This window comes from Aedes aegypti, chromosome 2, assembly GCF_002204515.2.
Source record: "Aedes aegypti strain LVP_AGWG chromosome 2, AaegL5.0 Primary Assembly, whole genome shotgun sequence".
Classification (NCBI taxonomy): domain Eukaryota; kingdom Metazoa; phylum Arthropoda; class Insecta; order Diptera; family Culicidae; genus Aedes; species Aedes aegypti.
This window is the reverse complement of record NC_035108.1, coordinates 132,290,508-132,309,797: the sequence shown is the minus strand read 5'-3', so window position 1 is coordinate 132,309,797 and position 19,290 is coordinate 132,290,508. Positions and strand designations below refer to the sequence as shown.

Sequence of the window (19,290 nt, the reverse complement as noted above, 5' to 3'; positions counted from 1 at the left end):
TTTTCAGAAATATTCGGTATATTGATTGGTTTATCTGCTAACTTCCGTGTGTGAGAATGTTTGTCAAAATTCGATCTTTCCCAATAGCCTTATAGATTTTTTTGAGCTCGATCACACCTTTTAAATCTCTCGTAGAGCCGCACAGAGGTCAAGTTTTTCAAATAGCTAGCAAAACCTCGATTTCCAAACATAGTTTTAAGTTAAATACAAAGTCAAACATTCATCTACAATATCAAATAGTTATGAAAACATACAAGAGTTAAAAAATATACATATTTTTCAAAACACTACTAAATCTTTTTCACCCAAAACCAGTGCAAATTTGGGTTTCAGCATATTTTTTTCTGGTCCATAAACTCCCTCTTACCTGGATTCAGCATCCCCGGATGTAGATTTATGTTCATGTGTCGTTAACCCTACTGAATGAACGTTTAATTCAATAGGTACGTGAAATAATTAAATAATAGCTTCTCTATACTGTAATTATCACTCCCCGCTACTCCCCGCAGATATTTTGCTCAAACTCGCTTTCTAGACTAAGCAATCGATTGATTTATCTTACCCTAGTTTGCCTAAACGTTTTTTTAAAATGGTTGAGAGCCTCAAAATGTATGCAAAACAGCAATTTTGTTCTATGAGAACCAAAAATTAGTCTTCAACCCTAAATTATGTTTCAAAACGCTTTTTATGGCTAAAAATAGTTAAATATTGTGAATTAAGAATTTTTGATTTTTGATTTTTTGAATCTGGAATACTGTGATCCGGTAGTTCTACAGGTCAGCTATCATCATAAATGTTCAGTTCACTCTGTTTCTAGTTTAGGTACACTTCCATTTTCGCCGTTTAACTACTGCTCAAAGTGCTCTTTCCACCTTGCAGGCAAGGTATCATGTCGTGTGTCTTTAACCGTTGTGAAACGATTCTGACGATTCTGACGATTTTGATCAAACTTATTTTCTAATGTTGTGGATGGATTAAGACTTTCTTCTCTTGAACTATAAACTTAATTGAAATGATTTGTCAGGGGTTCATATGTACTGTTGACTCAAGTAAGTCTTAACTTGCATGAGAATGTAGATTATATAGCCGATCGAAATCCAAAGACATCCTACGGTGCTGAATCTGTTGGATGTTTAAACTACCGTTTTTCCACTCATTAAGGTTTCAATGCTAGTAATGGACCCCTTAGTAGCTGAAATTCATTCTCGAAGCTTTTCCGCAACAAAATTGTTCCAATATCTTTATTTATGCGTCTCAAACCACTGTCTGAAACTGTCGACAATGCAATCAAAGTACCCACGGTGGATTTTCATAGGAATAATGTTGCTTTGAGTGTTAATTTCATGTTTTATGTAGGGGGTCCATAATACGCAAAGAGTCCATAACCGGCATCGACTCCCTAGTTATCTCAGAGCCAGCTTAATGTTCAATGAGCACCACAGTTATTAACTGACAGCTTTCTTTGCCAAAGTTTCCATTTTCGCATTCATATATCGTGTGGCAGGTACGATGATACTCTATGCCCAGGGAAGCCAAGGAAATTTTCATTACGAAAACATCTTGAACTGACCGGGAATCGAACCCAGACACCTTCAGCATGGCTATGCTTTGTAGCCGCGGACACTAATCACTCGGCTAAGAAAGGCCCAAAATGATATGATGGCGCATGTGATGTTAACTCAAAAAATAATCCCCAATAAAATACTAAAATAAAACAATAATGAAAATAATTTTTTTAAATTTTAATCATTAAATAATTTATGATGAATGCTTCAAGCTCTTCTTATCTTCTTCACACATTTTTTATTTGAATGAAACATCTTGGAATCCAAATCCACTTATCAAATGTTACATAAGCACAAATTCAAGTATAACAAAATCAACCTATTTGCGCTTCAGATGTTTTAAATTTTGGAATTCAGGTGTTTGAAACGTTAGTATAAGTATATCGTTTTGAATTCCAAGATGTATTTTCTCAAAAGGGTTAAGCACTTTATCGTTCCTCCTTGGCACTTTCCAAACCATCAAACAACTATTCCCAGAATGCAGTTCTGCTTTTCAACCCACTCACTGAGCGGGATTTTCCACTTTTCCAGCAAATACAACCGCTCCGGTTGATTCCTCTTCGATGAAGAACATAAAGGGACGATTTACAATAAACAACTCCGGCTCACTGGCAATCGTAAACACTAGAGAGGACCCGGAAGCAGAACTGGCCGTGCTTCCTTTCTCATCGACCACTATCACCGTTTTCTGTAGCACATCCGACACCTTAGCTGGCACTGGTCCACCTCGGAAGATCAAGCCCAGTTCGGCATTGTCCTGGAAGATGCGATTGATTCCCAACTAGGAATAGAGAAATTGAAGAGGACACTAATTCAGTAACTGGCAGAAGTCATAAAGCATTGCACATAATACCTGCTGGAGTCCCGACTTAAGCGAGCAGTCGTAGTCGATCTGGAATCTTGGCAGTTGAAGATTCACCTCCGTTTCATCCATGCTTCTAATCGCTTCGTTGATAGATTCAGATGTGAGAGCGTTCAGGAGTTCGTTGAGATTGCTGTTTACATTGGGAAGTACCACAATCATTGAAAATCTCCCATCAGCGTATGGCAGTCGAACAAGCTGTGCATTGAGTTCTTTGGAGTCCGCGTAGTAATGGTCCTGAATTTGCTTCATGAATGGCACTTGAACAGTTTGACCGGATGCGGTTCTAAATGGTTGGATGCTGGTGGCGCTTGGAAGAAACACGTTGACCCAAAGTCCTTTGAAGTAGATGGCATTCAGAAGCAAAAGGACAGAATCTCTGATATTTTGAGCTCGAACCATTTTCGGTATCATTCCTCGCGTGCTGTTAGAAACCCAACTATTGATTGTGTTGGCGGCTATTTCCGGTTCCTGGAAGCTGACATTGTCTATGCTGGCGTTATACTGCATATCCAAGATTGTGGCATACTTCTGCGATACAGCCACCATGCTGTCGGCAAACACCCGGCTGCTTACCAAAAATTGTTCTGCATTTTTTGTTAAGGTGTTCATGATTGTAACACATTTTGGCGTTTCATGGATGTCTGGGCTGCGTTTCAGTGGTTCGTTCAGTTCCTGCTGTGTTGCAGAATAAATACTGGTGCCTTCGTAAAGCATGTTCAGCAGAAATTTCGCTGAGAATGTTGAAAAAGCCACATTGCGACTGTCCTGGCGAAGCATGTACTGTAGAAGAAAATGAAGATGATTACTATATCCTGTTTCACGGTTTTCCCCAAACCGTCATATTAAGAAAAATAAATCTTTATAGAATCTGTGCACATCAGTAGATTTTCATGGCCATACTTCATGTCTGGGCAGAGCTTAAAAAAATGTAGGGCTTTTTGATAACAAAAGTCTAAATTACAGGGAAAACAATGTTATTTTATTAACCTACCATCAAAGAAAATGTACCATTAAAGGTTAGTTCTAAGTTGGGTTATAGCTAATATATTCATGACTAGTTAGAAGCTTGAAAAATATATCAATATTTTCAGATACGTCTTTTTCAATGCGTAATGCGTGATTAACCATATTACGTTGATTAAACTATCGAGTCAATGTAAGATTAAACATTTAATATAGGGTTTTTTTTACGGCTTCGGTATTATTTGACTATTATCGGCAACCACATTTCAAACGCCAAATACACAGTATTTTACTATCAAAGCACACAAATTAAATCATTCAGATGATTACTTGTGCTGTTAGCTTACCACTGACGAGATTTCCGAGACTGAACAAACAATTTCGCCAAAAACGTGATCAATTCAAATGAATCCGGCTCAAAATCCGGATGATTCAGAGCAGCCGAAGAGATTCGCCTGCAGTTCTTATGGGATAGCTGCCGCAAATAACAAGGCTGGACAAGACAATAGATACACTGAAAAGACCTGTCCAAAGCCTGATGTCCGAGAAAATTGCAAAAGTAGCGTGGCATCAGCTTAGACTGCCGAAAATACGTAAATTCGTAATTGAAATTTGCGAAAAAGTTACTCGTCTTCTCGATGAGAATCGAACTCACGACTCTTTATTTACTAGATAGGGCGCGTAACCCCTACACCACGAGAGGACCCATGGACGGAGAAGTTTACCTGAATCCAATTTCAACTAAATTATCAAGTGGTTCTCTATTCGCAAAGCGCACCTCTGTCGGAAGAATTAGATGCCCATCCAAACACAAAACTTTCTATTGTGTATGCAATGCCTAGACGAGAGCGCATTATTTATTAGGTATTGAAAGACCACTGCTCGCCAACAACGAGCTGGATGAGATTTGTTTAGTGCGATCACCCAATAAGTTGCGACGTTCTCAAACGACAAAACTGTGTAAGAAAATTATTTGTCATTCAAAATGGCAACAAAAGTAGCAACATCATGGTGGCGCTAGTTCCTAAGCTCCCGTGATGGCGATAGTGATGAATAATAAACTTATCTTGATAATCATATGCACCACTGATTGGCAGCGTTGTATGGCGGCTCTAGTGCTTTCAACGTATTTCAGTTTAAACCTTTCACAAATTTTTTATATATGCATTTCCGTGGTCCCGAGAGGTAATTTAGTTGTACAGGTCGGACTCGATTATCCGGAGTATCGATTTTTTTCACTTCGGATAATCGAATCCTCCGGATAATCGAAATCTTCGATAAAAGAACTTAAATGTTATCTTTTCGGTGGCGTAGCCAGAAATTATTTCTACGAACAATAGGGGTCTATACAAGAAATAAAAAATTTTTGACCATCATACACAGAAAACCACTTTTTTTTCTTAAATACGTTCAAAACTGCAAAACCATTCATATTGTATATTGCAATACCAAATTATCTCAGATTTATGCATAAAAATTGAAAAACGAGAACATCAGAAAACAAATTCCGGATAATCGAGTCTAAAATTTCGGATAATCGAATCCCGGATAATCGAGTCTCCGGATAATCGAGTCCGACCTGTACTGAGTGATGAATATCGAATTCAACTAACTCTTTCTTTCATTTACAAAAAAAAATGGGTTGCTAAAATTGAACTGTGCCAAAATCAAAAGCAGTAGACTCTTTCCAACAAGATCCTTATTAAGATCTTAACAGGTTCCACACAGGATTCTAGCCAATCCCTTAACAGAACTTTGTTCTTATTCTTACAAAATTTATATTGAGATCTTCGCAAAACATTATTGGAATCCTTACATAATCCTACATAATTACTGCCATAATCTCAATATTGCTGTAAAAATTTGGCACTGTTAACCTCTCATAATTATGTTCAGAATCTTCCATTAATAAGCATTGATTCTGCTCTCCAATTCTTTTGTCTATTCCCAGAAGCAAGTCTGAATTTTGAGAATTTAACAACAAACTCTTTGGATATAGCTCAACATCCTTCTAGATTTAGAATCTTTTTTGAACTATATTCAGTCGAGAATCTTACCCTTCTAATATTCAGTCCTAAATACTATACATTTTTGCTTCGATATCTCTGACATTGGTTTGGGGTGCACGACGTTAAGCATCAATACGTTAGGCATAAGGACGTTAGGTATAAGTACGATAGGCATAAATACGATAGACATAATGGACGTTTGGCATAATGGATGTTTTTCATAATTTTCCAAATGAAAATTTAAATCGTTTATGCGAAATAAGATCTGATTTTTTTTTGAAAACGGCTTCAAAGATCAAAAGTTTGTCCTTTGAAATACGGTTGCCTTGCAATCGTTCCATAGTTGTGAACCCTTTGAGTTCAATTTCTAGGACAAAACGTGATTAAGGTTCTATTTAGAATTAGTCATTTGCCAAAATGCAATCAGCAGATTGGTCCCGAACGGACAAAAATTCTGGACAAATAAAAATGACCGTTTCTTAATTTTATCAATTATAATAAATGAACGTTCTTGTTTTTCTTGATTTGTTGTCTTGATTGATGGCCGGCACAATGGCGTACGCAAACTAGATGTTGGTCACACGAACAGCAGCGACATTAGCATTCTTAGGTTAATGCTTCTACTGTATCGAGTTACAGGACACAAAACCAGTGCAACTGCAATCCAAGAGGCCATCGAGTTAGCCATGAAAATTAACTTTTACTATGGTTCTCTAACTCGATATCGAGATACGGAATATCGAGTAAGGGAGAGTTAACTGTAATACTGAAAACTCCATACGACAGGTGATGGCAAAGAAGGCTTGCTGGTTTGGTTAGCAGAGTGCCTATGTATCAGGCGTAAGGAAAAGCGTGCTTTTCCTGATGAGAAAATGGAAGCGTAAGGAAACGGTTTATTTCTGTCCGTCTCGAGTTCTCGCAAATGCTATGAACTGTGATATATTAAGAGTGGTAGACAGAAGCAAGTGAAGGATATTAGCGCATTTGCTCAAAAGGACACGCGGCGTTCCCCAAAGGAAAGGAACAACCGCGGTTTTGCTCCCTTTTTACTTCATTCTTATGGGAGATAACATTGCGGTGTTTCATTAAACGCGGTTGTTCCTTTCCTTTACCACTCGCCGCGTGGAATTTTGGGCAAATGCGCGTTTTGGGAAACTTTAAAACAGCCGCGCGGTGTATCATATCCAGCGCACCAGTCTATACAACTACAAAGTACGAGGAAAGGGACGGGCCTGGAATTGAACCCATAACTTTCTGCTTATGAAGGATGAGACCACCAATCTCGTCAACAACAAGAATATGTGGAATTGTGCGCAAAAGTGTGAACCTTAAAAAATCCAATCCTATCTCTAAATTATTATCTCAATTTTTTATGATATCGAAATTTTAACTTTTTGATATTCCTTACACCAGTTCTCTAAACTTTAAAAAATACATCTCGCATTGAAGCCAAACATGTCTGATCACCTTTGTTACGAGGATACTTGGACCGTTGTTGTTTCAGTGTAAGCATTTTGTGAAATGGACGAGAATTGATGGCAACAACAGTTGGAAGAAGTTTATTAAAACTACCCATAAAAACATAACTATGTCATATGAAAAAAGTAAGCACTGAGAAAAGTTTAGCTCTAGTACATTTCTGCATGTCATATCATATCCATTTAGCACCACCGCATTTTCACCTCACTTTTCTTCTGTTGATCAGCATACACGCAAACAAATTTTGTTGTATAATCTACCGCATCCATGGTAGAATTAAGAACTACACCAACGATTTTCAACTGACTACAAAAATCTGTTCAGTTTACTATAATCTGGTAAAAATCACAGAGCAGTGCAGTAAATGTGACCATCTTCATAGTAGCATCCACTACAAAGCATTGTATTCCGATCCGTGACACCCACCGTACAACACAGTGTGGTCATAAGTACAATGCGAAACTTGTCAAATGAAGAATGTTTCTGGTCATAAATACCGCATCTATGGTTAAATAAACCGAATATTAATTCTTGTGTAGTGATGTTGACTATGTTTTGGTAGAGTTAACAGATTAATGTAGTCAGTTGAAAATCGTTGGTGCAGTTCTTAATGTTACCATGGATTCAGCAGTTTCTACAATAAAAATTAATTTCAGAGTAGGATTCTATCCCATCACTCCGAATGGGGAAAAGTCATTTGGCATATAATCATTTGGTATAAAGCAGTTTAGCATAACGGTCGTTTGTCATAAAAGTTGTTTAAACCAGGACTTATTGATGCACATATCTTCTAGAAGGGCAAATAAAAGGTTGAAATACCGCATGCTACAAAGCTAAAAAGACACTTTATTAATATTTTAAATAGATCACATAAATATAAAACACTTATAAATACGGTGAATTCTCTACAAAGATTTGTTTAACTTGGTTTGTTGTGTGACGCAGTTGACAGAAGGGGAATGACAGAGAAACATGAAGCAAACAAACGAAAATAACTCCGACACTGCACAGATGTTCCTAACTTACATTTGCACGTTACAAGAGTCATTTGGCATAATTATTGAAAATTGAGTTGAGAAGTTTTTTTTATTGATACAATCTACTTTCCTATTATCGCAATTCAGTGGCTTGTGCCCACCATTTAAAATCTGAAAACACTGATATATTTTTGGTATTACAGTTGCTAACATTTTGTAGAATCTGTGATTTTTGCTTCTTTTGATCATAGGCTGTTTCATCTAATTACGTTGTTAAGTGGTTCGCATAGTAATAATACTAAATTTTCAATGAAAATTTTTCCTTATTCTTTAACGGCTGTTTAATAGCGTTTTTTTCTAAAGAATCATTGTTCTGAACAGTTTTATGGTACTCTTAGTTGGCCCATATAATTTGACGCCAAGTGTTGTATTGAGTACAACAGCTGAGTGCATCAGTGCATAGCTATTGAACATAGATTCCATAACAGTAGAGTGAAGTGGGGCAAAAGTTCGAGGGGGGTAAGAGTTTCTTTTTAAGATTTCTAGCTTAATTCAAAACAAATCTTATAAATGTCATGGTGGTTCGAATGCTAGTTCAATCCAAATATCATAAAAATTGATTGAGATTTGGAAAAGTTATGACTATTTGTTGTTTTTCGACGTGAATATTGAAATTTTTGGTCAAACTTTCGTTGCATGGTACCAATTGAAGATAAAATCTTTTTCAATATTTTATGTAAGGGCGATTCTATGCCTATCATAAGGTTGCTTTGAAGTGTATTAGTTTTTGCATAAATGCTTGAAACCAATTTTTGGCCCATAGTGGGGCAAAAGTTCGAATCAGCGGGGCAAAAGTTCGACCCATGTATAAAATCACGGAAAAATTTTCAAGTTGCCTAAAATCCACATATTATCTTCAAATTTAGTTAAATTTGTCTGATCGTGTGAAAACTGTCACCAAAATTTTACATTTCCATTTAGTTTTGCGAAAAACTGCTATTTTTGAGTATATTACAATCAACCCGGTTTTGGGCAATTTTTTGATGAAAATTTAGTGAGTATTTTTCGTTAAACTTAAGTTTACGGCTGGTGTAAAGAATGCCTGTCAGAAATGGATCGATATTTTGTGTTTTAGTCAGCGAACTTTTGCCCCACACTAGATTCGAACTCTTGCCCCACCGGTGGGGCAAAAGTTCGAATAAGACAATCAATTTTGAAACTGTTATAACTAAAAATGGGTAAATATTTTGACACAAGTTTGTTCAGCAAAATTATAGCCAATATGTTGAAGGTTCACTGTATGGTATTTGTTTTGTTTTAACTGCTATGGTTTTCCTGGAAACTTTGATTATACCACTAAGGTCGAACTTTTGCCCCACCTTACTCTATGCTCTGACAAATCCGAACTTATCGTTTTCATATTATGATTTGCGTCAACAGTAACTATGTACTAACATTTTCCCATCTTCTGATCATAGGCTTACCCCATTTTCAGCTATATACCCTTTTGCAATTCCAGTCATTAATTCCAAGTCGTCAATTGCATTGCAAAAGTTATGTTAGGTATTATTGATGATATTATTTTGATTAGAATTATGGAGTAATGTCATTTTCAAAACGAAAAATTTCTAAAATTTTGAAAAAAAAAACTCTAGGAGCCAATACTGGCATCGAAAGAGGAAAACAAATTATTACTAACCAAATGCGAAAAGCTCAAAAACTTGCAATGCAGTTTCAAAGCGTGCACAATTTTAATTTAGGAGCTACTAGTACAATAGAAAACCAAGTTACTCAGGACTTCGAAAATATTTTCAATCAAGAGAACGTTTTCGTAAATTCCTGGGAGACTGATTTAGAAGAAGTGAGAACTATTATTAAAAAAAATCTAAAATATGAAAGCTCCTGCACCCTCATCAAGAAACTTCCAGAAAGTAGTTTATCATTCTTAGTTGATATATTTAACAAATATTTTCCTGACATATGGAAAAATGAGAGGGATGTACCAATTTTAAAACCAAACAAAAATTCTGCAGAAGCTTCTGCTATCGTCCAATCAGTTTGCTTTCTTCCATCAGTAAACTTTTTGAAAACGTCATTTTGAATTAAATGGTGGTCCACATCAACGAAAATTCAATTTTTGCCAATGAACAATTCGGTTTCCGCCATGGACATTCGACCACTCATCAACTTTTACGTGTAACAAATTTGATCCGTTCCAACAAATCTAAAGGCTATTTTACTGGTCTTGCTCTTCTAGACATTTGTTTGTTTTTAATTTTCCAATATACATTGTTAGAATAATTCAAAGTTACCTGTCAAATCGTACACTTCAGGTCAATTATCAGAACTCCAGGTCTGAAAGACTTCCTGTATGAGCTGATGTTCCTCAAGGCAGCATTTTGGGACCAATATTATACAATATTTTCACATCTGACTTACCTGAGCTACCTCAGCGATGTCAAAAATCTTTGTTTGCAGATGACACAGGCCTCTCCGCCAAAGGACGAAGCCTGCGTGTCATCTGTAGTAGATTGCAAACAAGTTTGGATATTTTTTCTTCATACTTGCAAAAATGGAAGATTTCTCCTAATGCTTCCGAACTCAACTAATAATATTCCCACATATAGCAAAAGCTCTTAATTTGAAATCTTCAAATAGACATGTTGTTACGATGGTAGGGGTTCCTTTGGTTATATGAAGTTAAGTATCTAGGGCTCATTCTAGATAAGAATTTAATTTTCAAAAATCACATTGAGGGCATTCAAGCCAAATGTAACAAATTGACAATAATACAAGAAAGAAAGCTCTGAAGAGGATTCAAAATAAAATTTTGAAAATGATTCTGAAGCTTTCTCTCTGGTATAGTTCTAATGAGTTACATAGAATATCCAGTGTTGAAACATTGGAACAAATGTCAAATAAAATAATCAATAATTTTAGACAAAAATCGTAGCAATCTTTTATCTCCACGATTTTTTTTTTATTTTATCTTTATTAGAGAGATTTTCAGTCAAATGCTGATTCATCTCTGCGATTATTGTGTTATATATTTAAGTTAAGTAAATTGGAAGCGTTTTTTATTTTTAATAAGCAGGTGAAATCAACTCACCTTTAAAAATTCTGAGCTGCAACGACAAATGAAATATAATAAGTTGTTAACAAAATGATAATAAAAGCTTTTATAATCATCCGCGGTGAAAAAAATCTGGCACGGGTTTATATCTGTTGAGCCAAAAAATTTTTAAATCAATCATTACAAAATACTTTTTCGATGTAATGTTCTGAAGCTATTCGACCAAATGTCATTCGATCAAACGCCATTCGACCAAATTTTACTTGTAATCAATGTGTTTGACGGTTACGCTCCAAAACGGGGACATACATCGAAACATTGTTGATCTAAAATTACCAAAATTGCTACAGAGGCCTATACAAATCAACTTTGAATTATGCTTTGTTGGCGTATTTCTTCTGAAAATAACAGTTAATGAAATAATTTGTAAATATCATTGATATTCACACAATTTGTGTACTTATACCAGCCTTTCAAAACTGGCCTTTCGTTTTTTTTAACTTCGTACAGACATGCACAGCAGGGTTTGTTTTATGACAAGATTAGTAACGCTTATCACGCCATCCAATGCATAATGAGTTAACACCATCGATCAAACTTCCAGTTGTGCAAATTTCCCTTCATACCGAAAGCATCGAACCGGTTATCATTTCACAGAACACTTTGAAGAACGTATATATTTCCGAAACCCACCTTGATTAGCTGCCAGTCAAATTGAGCATCCTGCGTCGGTTGAGGCTCGGTTGGTTCCGAGAAGCGCGAAGCCGGTCGCGGTCGCTGGGATTTCCTACATTCGTTGGGATTGACTGTGTTTGAAATCGCAAAGAAAACGCAGAATTAGAATGCTTATTCCACTGATATACGACTCATCTTACCGCTAATGCTTATCAGCAGTAGCAAAAACAGAAACCGGTCAACGCGAGGAGTCATTTGGCGTTTCGGGAATTGCAATGCGGCACACGTAAATAACAAACAAACAATGAAAGCCGTCGAATGCTTTTGAGACGACGATTGGATGACTACTGACGATCGATGAGGGCGATCGGTTTCCAGTTGCTGCCTCCCTGCCTCGTTCGATGAGTGAAGATTTGCACTCAACACATTAGCGCGGTTTAATTGAGTGTACGTGGGATAAGCTTTGAACATGATAAGGAGCTTTGACTGTGGTACAATCTTCGTGGTCGGGTTTAGCAAGTCATTAACGATTTGTTTTAGACAGAAGAGAACATCCTCCAACAGTGAGAGATTCTAACGGTTAAAAATTTGGTTGCGTGAATCCAACGGATTAGCTTTTTTGTTTTAATACTAGGACTTTTGATCTACGTTGCGCTTTATGTAGTCAAATGGGAGTAATATATGAAATGCTTGTAGAAGCCAACATTATATAAGAAGTTAATATTTTATTATTTTAGGAGTAACATCAATGGTTTGCTATTCGTAATCAGGGAACAAATCACATTCAATCAAATAATGTTTAAAACTATATAGAGCAGAAGCACCTGGTTTAACTGTATTGCTAGTCGTTAACATAGTGGATTTTTCTCTACATACATAGCAAATCAGTGTTAAACATTTCGTGTTCAGTAGACCACTTTTAGATACATTCATTTACTCGTCCGAATTGATTCAAAATTTGAAGGAAATACATAATTTTCCTTAAAATTTCAACTTAATCTGCCCAGCGTATTACTAATGAGGCTACTCGGATAAGATATCAATGTGATTGGCCAATTCAGGATTCGATGTTAAACATCTGACCGAAATAGGTTCTGGTAACCTGTATTGCAATGCGATTTTCAAAAAAAAAATTGTCTGTTCAGTTCCGATATTTTTTTTAACATAAAATGGGTTAATAGCTTTCATTTGACATATTTTCAGTGCGTATCGGACGTACCATATATTTTATATAAAGATTTTTTTTTATCTCAGGTTGATCAAAACAAGTTCTTTTACCTTACATAAATTATCTAAAAATATATATATTAGTTCGTTGTTAAATATTTGAAGGGGTGTAAGTGACAAAACCATAGTTTTGAAAAAATCTACTTTGGCGCTTTATTCACCAATATCCATGTTTACACAAATCGTATGAGAGTCAACAAACAAGCTTATGTTATGTTATTTTTCTGTTGGATCGAAAAATCACCCAAAAATATTGTCGCAAAGCTTGAGGAGAGAATTTGCCACTATACTTTACTCAAAAAGGACTAAAATGTCACTTACACCGTTTGGGTCCATTGTTTCGACTTCATTATCATTCGCGTACTTCTTCTTGATTTCAGCGTAAGATTAATTATGGGTCAGTAGGCTCCCAAATTATTCAAGTGAACGACACACCTTGGCGTTAAGTGTCTTCGTCGCGACCCACTAGAGTATCATCAAAAATATATGAGTATTGTAGGTAATTGCTTAATTTTAACAAAGATCACACTAAGAATGTTTTTAGATTTCCGATAAAATTTCACCGGAATCTCAGCAGTTGAACGTTCTGTAAGAAATCACCAATGGATCTGTAGAACTTTTGAACAAAATCATAAAGCGTCGGAATTCGCCAACAGGAACTGGAATCTCGTCATTACGATCCAGAAGCAGGCATGTTACCACTGAGTCAGCTTCCAACTCATGAGCGTTTAAAAAACTGAAACTCTTTTTTTTTAAAAAAAAAAAGAAACTATAGTTTGACAGAGCGGCTGCCAAACGAGAGCTTCATCAGTATTTTACAAATAACCTTCAAAAGTTATAATAAAAACAAACAAATTTACAATAAATCTGTTCAAAACAATAAAATTATTATTTTTATCTATTCATTACAGAACTTGCATCATCATAATATTTAGAAACAAATAATAGCAACTAGAATCACTGGATACATAATTATTATGCTCGAAAAAAGTTCACGATCTTCTTTACTCAAATTTCAGTTTAAGATACCCTTAAACATAAAAGTCTTGGATGTTAGGGGCAACTGACACAATGCCTCATTGATAATTGAAACAATTTGTTGTATTTAATAAAAGAGAGAGAGTGATGAACAACTTCAAATAACCGGTTGTCAAAAATCGAGGAAACGATCAAATAGCTGTAAAACGTGTGTCATTTTTCCCGACCAACCAAGGATCAGCTCACGATCCTCCAGGGGGTCACGAGTCAAAGTTTGGGGAGCTATGAACTAGCCCATTTAAGTTAAATTGATGTAGAAGCGATCATACACATCTTCAGCGATTTCATTTGTTTTGTACATCTCTAAGATGTGTGGATTTCTTATACTTTCTGCTTCTTTCTGGATATCTGTCCCACCTCTGCTTCTCAGATTTGTGTTTTATAACAGTTTCCACCGTTATTAAAGGTGAATTTTCTTTGCAAATTTTCCATTTTTGCACTTAAATATCGTGGAACAATCACAAAGAAGCTATGTCTGTGAAATCGGGAAAATATGCAATCTAAAAAGACTTTCGACCGGTAGAATTTAAAAGCACAATAATATACCAAATAATATTCAAAATTTCATCGTGGGTTTATAACTAATTTAGAACTGAAATTCATTTTTCATTAACCATTACAAAACCGTAATCGTTATGGTCTCACCGAATTGCTGTAAGGGAACATGGCCCAATATGCATTGATGGAATAAAACGGCCTGATATATTTCATGAATCCTAGAACGTTTTAATTTGTATTATTTGCCAAACAATGCTCAAATACGGTTGCCCAAGTGTTGCTGCTACTACTCTAGGATATAAATTGAAGGGTTTTTCACTTTTTGCTTAAGTCATAAGCGTTTCCGATGATTTTATCAACGACTTAGCGTTTCCATGCCACATAGCTCTCCATACTAAATGGCAATCTACTCCATCCATTGGGTAATTTTGAACCATCCCATTTTTCTTTTCGACACGATTTTAAACTGTAGAAGAGCTCGAATGTGGGAAATGTTTCCATTGTGATAGCTAGCAAATATTCTAAATTTAATGCTAAGACTGTGATCTGCCTTAAAACGTGGATTGTATCACACCAAAATGATATAGATTCCTAAAGTGGCATTTTGGAGCATTTTACCCTACTTTTAGTGCTGTAGCTATATGAGCTTCTAATAGTTTTAGTTTCTTTTCTTTTTTTTCAGAAAAAGGGATCTGTAGACATACTCTTAAGATAAGATGATAACTTCAGGAGCGTAGGGTTAATGTTCCTTCGCCGACGCATTAAATTCATCGTCGTTTTTGTATGTAGATAAACGAGATATGGGAATTACCCTTGGACTCAGACCCTTTGCCAAAATAACTTTACTGTATTGCTTCGGGGAGCAGCCCTAACAGCACCCTCCAACCGGAATTGGAGAATCGACCTTGGCACTTGGCCGACCAATGTTGAGTCGCAGTAGGCTGAGTCTACCGCCGGGGTCAAGCTGATTTATTCGCGAAAAACCAAATGGTCATCTGGGCGCCTGAGCACCGATAAGTATCCTTCCCCTGGAATCGCAGGACCGACCTCGACATCTGCCCGGCCAGCTTCGGAGTAGGCTGTGTCCACCGTCGGAAGCTAGTCGAGTAGATCGCGTTGTTGCACCGGGTCGAAGGCTGAGTCCACGGCTGGGGTCAAGCTGAGTGATTCACGAAACAGCAACGACAAATGGTTAGCCTTTGAACCGGAAGTTTCCCACCACTGGAATCACAGGACCGACCTCGGCATCTGCCCGGATAGCATCAGTTCGGGAGATCTTCCGTCAACGAGGAAATCTTAGTCGGAGTAGGACAGATCCACCGACGGGGACTATTCTGAGCAGTATGTAACGTATCACCGGCTTGAGTCGTCAGAGTGCCAGTGAACCGGAAGCCATCCTCGCTGGTACGACTTCGACACTCCGCCGGCCAATTCCGAAGCATGAAGAAACGCGAAGCCGGGATAGTCTAGCTCAACCGTCGGGGACTAGGCCGAGTTGCATCAATCATTACAAACTAGTTTCGGCTCGTCGGGGCACCAGTGAACCGGAAGTCATCTTCCAACCGGAATCACTGGACCAATTAGGAGGTCAACCAGGAGAGTAGCGAAGTGTACATGAGCGTCTAGTAGAAGTTCAACAGGGCTCTGACGTGAGGCCAGCCCAAGAGTAGAATGAGTCGTCGCACAGTAAGCTGTGCAAATCCCCGGTGAGATCTTCAACTGCCGATTGGGAAAAACGAGTATTCACAGAGACACCGTAGAAATGTCATAGTGAGCAACGATTTTGACGAATGACGACATAAGCTCCAACAGTGAATTAGCAGAAAAGCTGAAGGCTGGAAGTGACGAACTGCATGAGCACAACCCTCCCCCGATGAAGTTGCGTCCCGGAGGTGATCGAGGCACAGGAGCAGTAGGGATAGTTTTTTAGTGGCTGAACACGTCTAACGTGAGTCCCATACCATGCCAATACACAACAGGCCAAGCATTTGAATTTTTTTGTACCCTATTATAAATGAAAAAAAAAGAACACGAGGGAGCGAATGCTCTACAACCTACTCTCCGCCGGCGCGCTGTTGTTACTGCAATTTTAGTATCATCTGAGTGTCTATTGTAGATGTTGCATTACAGTATTCGTCATCCCTACAACATCCTCATCCTCCTGCATTTGTCCGCATCTAGCAATCATGCGATCTCTCAAAGTAATGAAGCGTGCACTTTGGATACAACATGCTTCGCTATTTTATCCACATCATCACAGGGACTTTAGTGGAGCTCTCTAATTATTGGTCCTAACCTGTAAGTGTTGTCTCCTTACATGCATTACGAACTCCTCTGATACCACTTCAGTTAAAGATTCGATATCTTTCTTGATGATTAGCCCGTTAGGCGTCATTTCGACTATAATGCACGCTGTCCTTTGGTATGCGTTTGCTACTCACAAGCGTTAGCGTAGTTACGGTATACTTCGTAGATTGGATACTAGCAACATTCATGTTTCTTTTTAATAATCTCATCCTGACTACTTTCAAGAACAAGGCAGGGGAGTATACCTTGTTCAAATCATAAACAAGAATACTAAAAGCATGAATATCGCTATTCCCGGCCACGCCCATCTTTACCGTAACTTGGGATAGGGGAAGGAAATGTTGATACTTACTTAATGAGAGGCCACCGACTCAGCGACACCCTCATAAGTGCTACGGAGTTGGAGGTTGGGGAAGGTATATTGTCAGGATTCGCCTAGAAAGCTGGCGATAGACCATAAATATTTGTTGTTTAAGCGTTTAGTTTTTTTCAAATTAATCTTTTGAATGCCGGCAATCAAAAGAGAAAACAATAGCTTATTTATAGTATAAATAGTATTTTGCTAAATGCTTGTCGATTGTGCAGTAATATTTTTGCTCAATAACCAGTAAAAAGCAGGGTCCAGGGTCATCGGATTGTATAAAATAACGATACGCGTAAAAAAAAAATCACGCCTATTGAAAAACTGTACTGTGCCCATTGAAAAACTGTACTGGGTGGTACTGTATTTTTAGATAATCGACAAACGAAAGGAAGCGCGTTCGAACTAAACACCCTAGGATAACACAGTCGGTTTTTCTGCTCAAAATTATACGAAAAGCAGAATCGATCCCTCCAGGGTCATCGAACGGTTAAAAAGCATCCACAACCGATTGTTAGTTGCGTAACACCCGCCCGGACAGAATGCGCAATCTGAACATAATTATCAAACTCCGAAAATAACATTTTCCGTTCAAGAAACGATCAGAAGTTCCACGACGCGGACAAAAACGATCCGGAAGGCTCACAAAAGAAAAAGTATCATACTGGAACAAACTCACCGGATTGATTCTCTAAATTTATGTGCTGCCTGTCACTTCCGGATGGATCGGTGAACTTAGGGCAGCCAAAAACCAACAGTACTGAGGACACAAATCAAACAAATCACTTTTTAATTTTTCACTTTTCACTATTCCATTTCTGAATGTAAAAACTGTCCTGCTTGGGCTTCACGAAGCACTACCCAGCAAGACGCTCCAAAACAGAAAAAAAAAAATCTCCAGCGACGAAAACACGCGCGAACCCGGAGCTAAATCTATCGGACGACGCAAAACCGAACTGTCCTGCTTGGGCTTTTTTGGAAAAATTCTTGAAGGTATCCTTAGAAAATCTCCTGATTCATATCTTCGAGAAAAACTGCGCGATTATTTTTGAAATTCAAAGAATTGTCTTACGGGTTGAATTACGGGTTGAATTCTTGAAAAAAAAACGGTGAAAGTCAATTGAAGTTACTGAATGAGTTCCTGGATCCTGGACTTGAAAACTCCAATGTACGTTACTTTCTTTGTAGTAATTGATAATTTGAAATATGGTAAATAAAAGAATTTGCACTTCGTAACGCGACATCCTCGCTGCAATGCACTTTTTTAAACATCACTCTATAATCGACTATAACTTCTCTGTTATACGTTTTAGAATCCGCGTTTGTTCTAGGCAATCCTGCTATGTATTGCATAAGGCCAGACTGTGATGTCAAACTTGAAGGAAATATTCAATAATTGCAGAATCTCGTTGATTTCACTTTATGAGCGCCGCGTTACATTTATCTTCCAGCAAGGTTCTACAAATGATGTCGCGAAAATTATGTATGTGTATTTTTAATCAAATTGATGTTTTTATACAATTACATATATTTTATAAATTTTACATAGCTTTGATAGTATTCCAGAGTTTTAAATTTTGGTATCTTGGTGTAAATGTGCATGGAACGTGTCAAATAAGTAAATTTCGTTTTGTTGGGTTTAGTCTCTTTTTACAGACATGAGGTCTCTTAAGTTCCTATTTTTAAGAAACTCTGTTGGTACTAGCCCCAAAGGTAACGTTTCACACTCGTGAATCGTTATAGAGTGATGTGCCATGTGAATATGACTCAATGAACTAGTTCAAATTTCAAACTGTCCGTTTATGCCAATCTATGTTCCTCCTTATAAAAAAAAAATGTTGAAAACACGAAATGTCGGAAATGCTTCGTTAGGGAGTTATTATTTGTGTCCCTCCAGAATGCGTTTCAGGCCCATAGTGTATGGTGTAAAATATGTATACTCAAGATGAGTTTTACTTACCGCTTCTCTATCAATGAGCTTTCTCTTCAAATCGTAAGTTTGTGCTGCCCAGTCTCTAGCAAGGGTTTCGTCATCGACGATGATGAGATTATCGAAGAGAATATCGCTGGACATTGACCACAGTTCAATACCAATAGCGGCAATTATAGTCATCTCAATACTCAATAATTATTGTCCAATGTTGGACATCGTCCTGTAGGTGGGCAACATCGAGCCCGAAACCGGTCGACGGAAAAGGTAAATTTTAATTCCTTTTTATGTTTGTAAGAACAATAAGTGTTGTGTCCAGTCTC

The 19,290-nt window shown here is 37.3% G+C and overlaps 2 protein-coding genes across 5 annotated transcripts in view; one reads left to right on the top strand and one right to left on the bottom strand.

The window, feature by feature from the left end:
* Positions 1 to 19,290, top strand: part of LOC5566834 — a 310,372-nt gene that overhangs the window by 108,860 nt on the left and 182,222 nt on the right. The window lies entirely within an intron of this gene.
* Positions 1,827 to 11,969, bottom strand: LOC5566832 (serine protease inhibitor 27A). The gene is made up of 4 exons (XM_001651182.3): positions 11,807 to 11,969; positions 11,625 to 11,737; positions 2,419 to 3,210; positions 1,827 to 2,346 (listed from the first exon to the last, which is right to left on the bottom strand). Exons 1-4 carry the CDS (start codon positions 11,859 to 11,861, stop codon positions 2,068 to 2,070), a joined length of 1,239 nt encoding a protein of 412 aa, XP_001651232.2. The 5' UTR covers positions 11,862 to 11,969; the 3' UTR covers positions 1,827 to 2,067.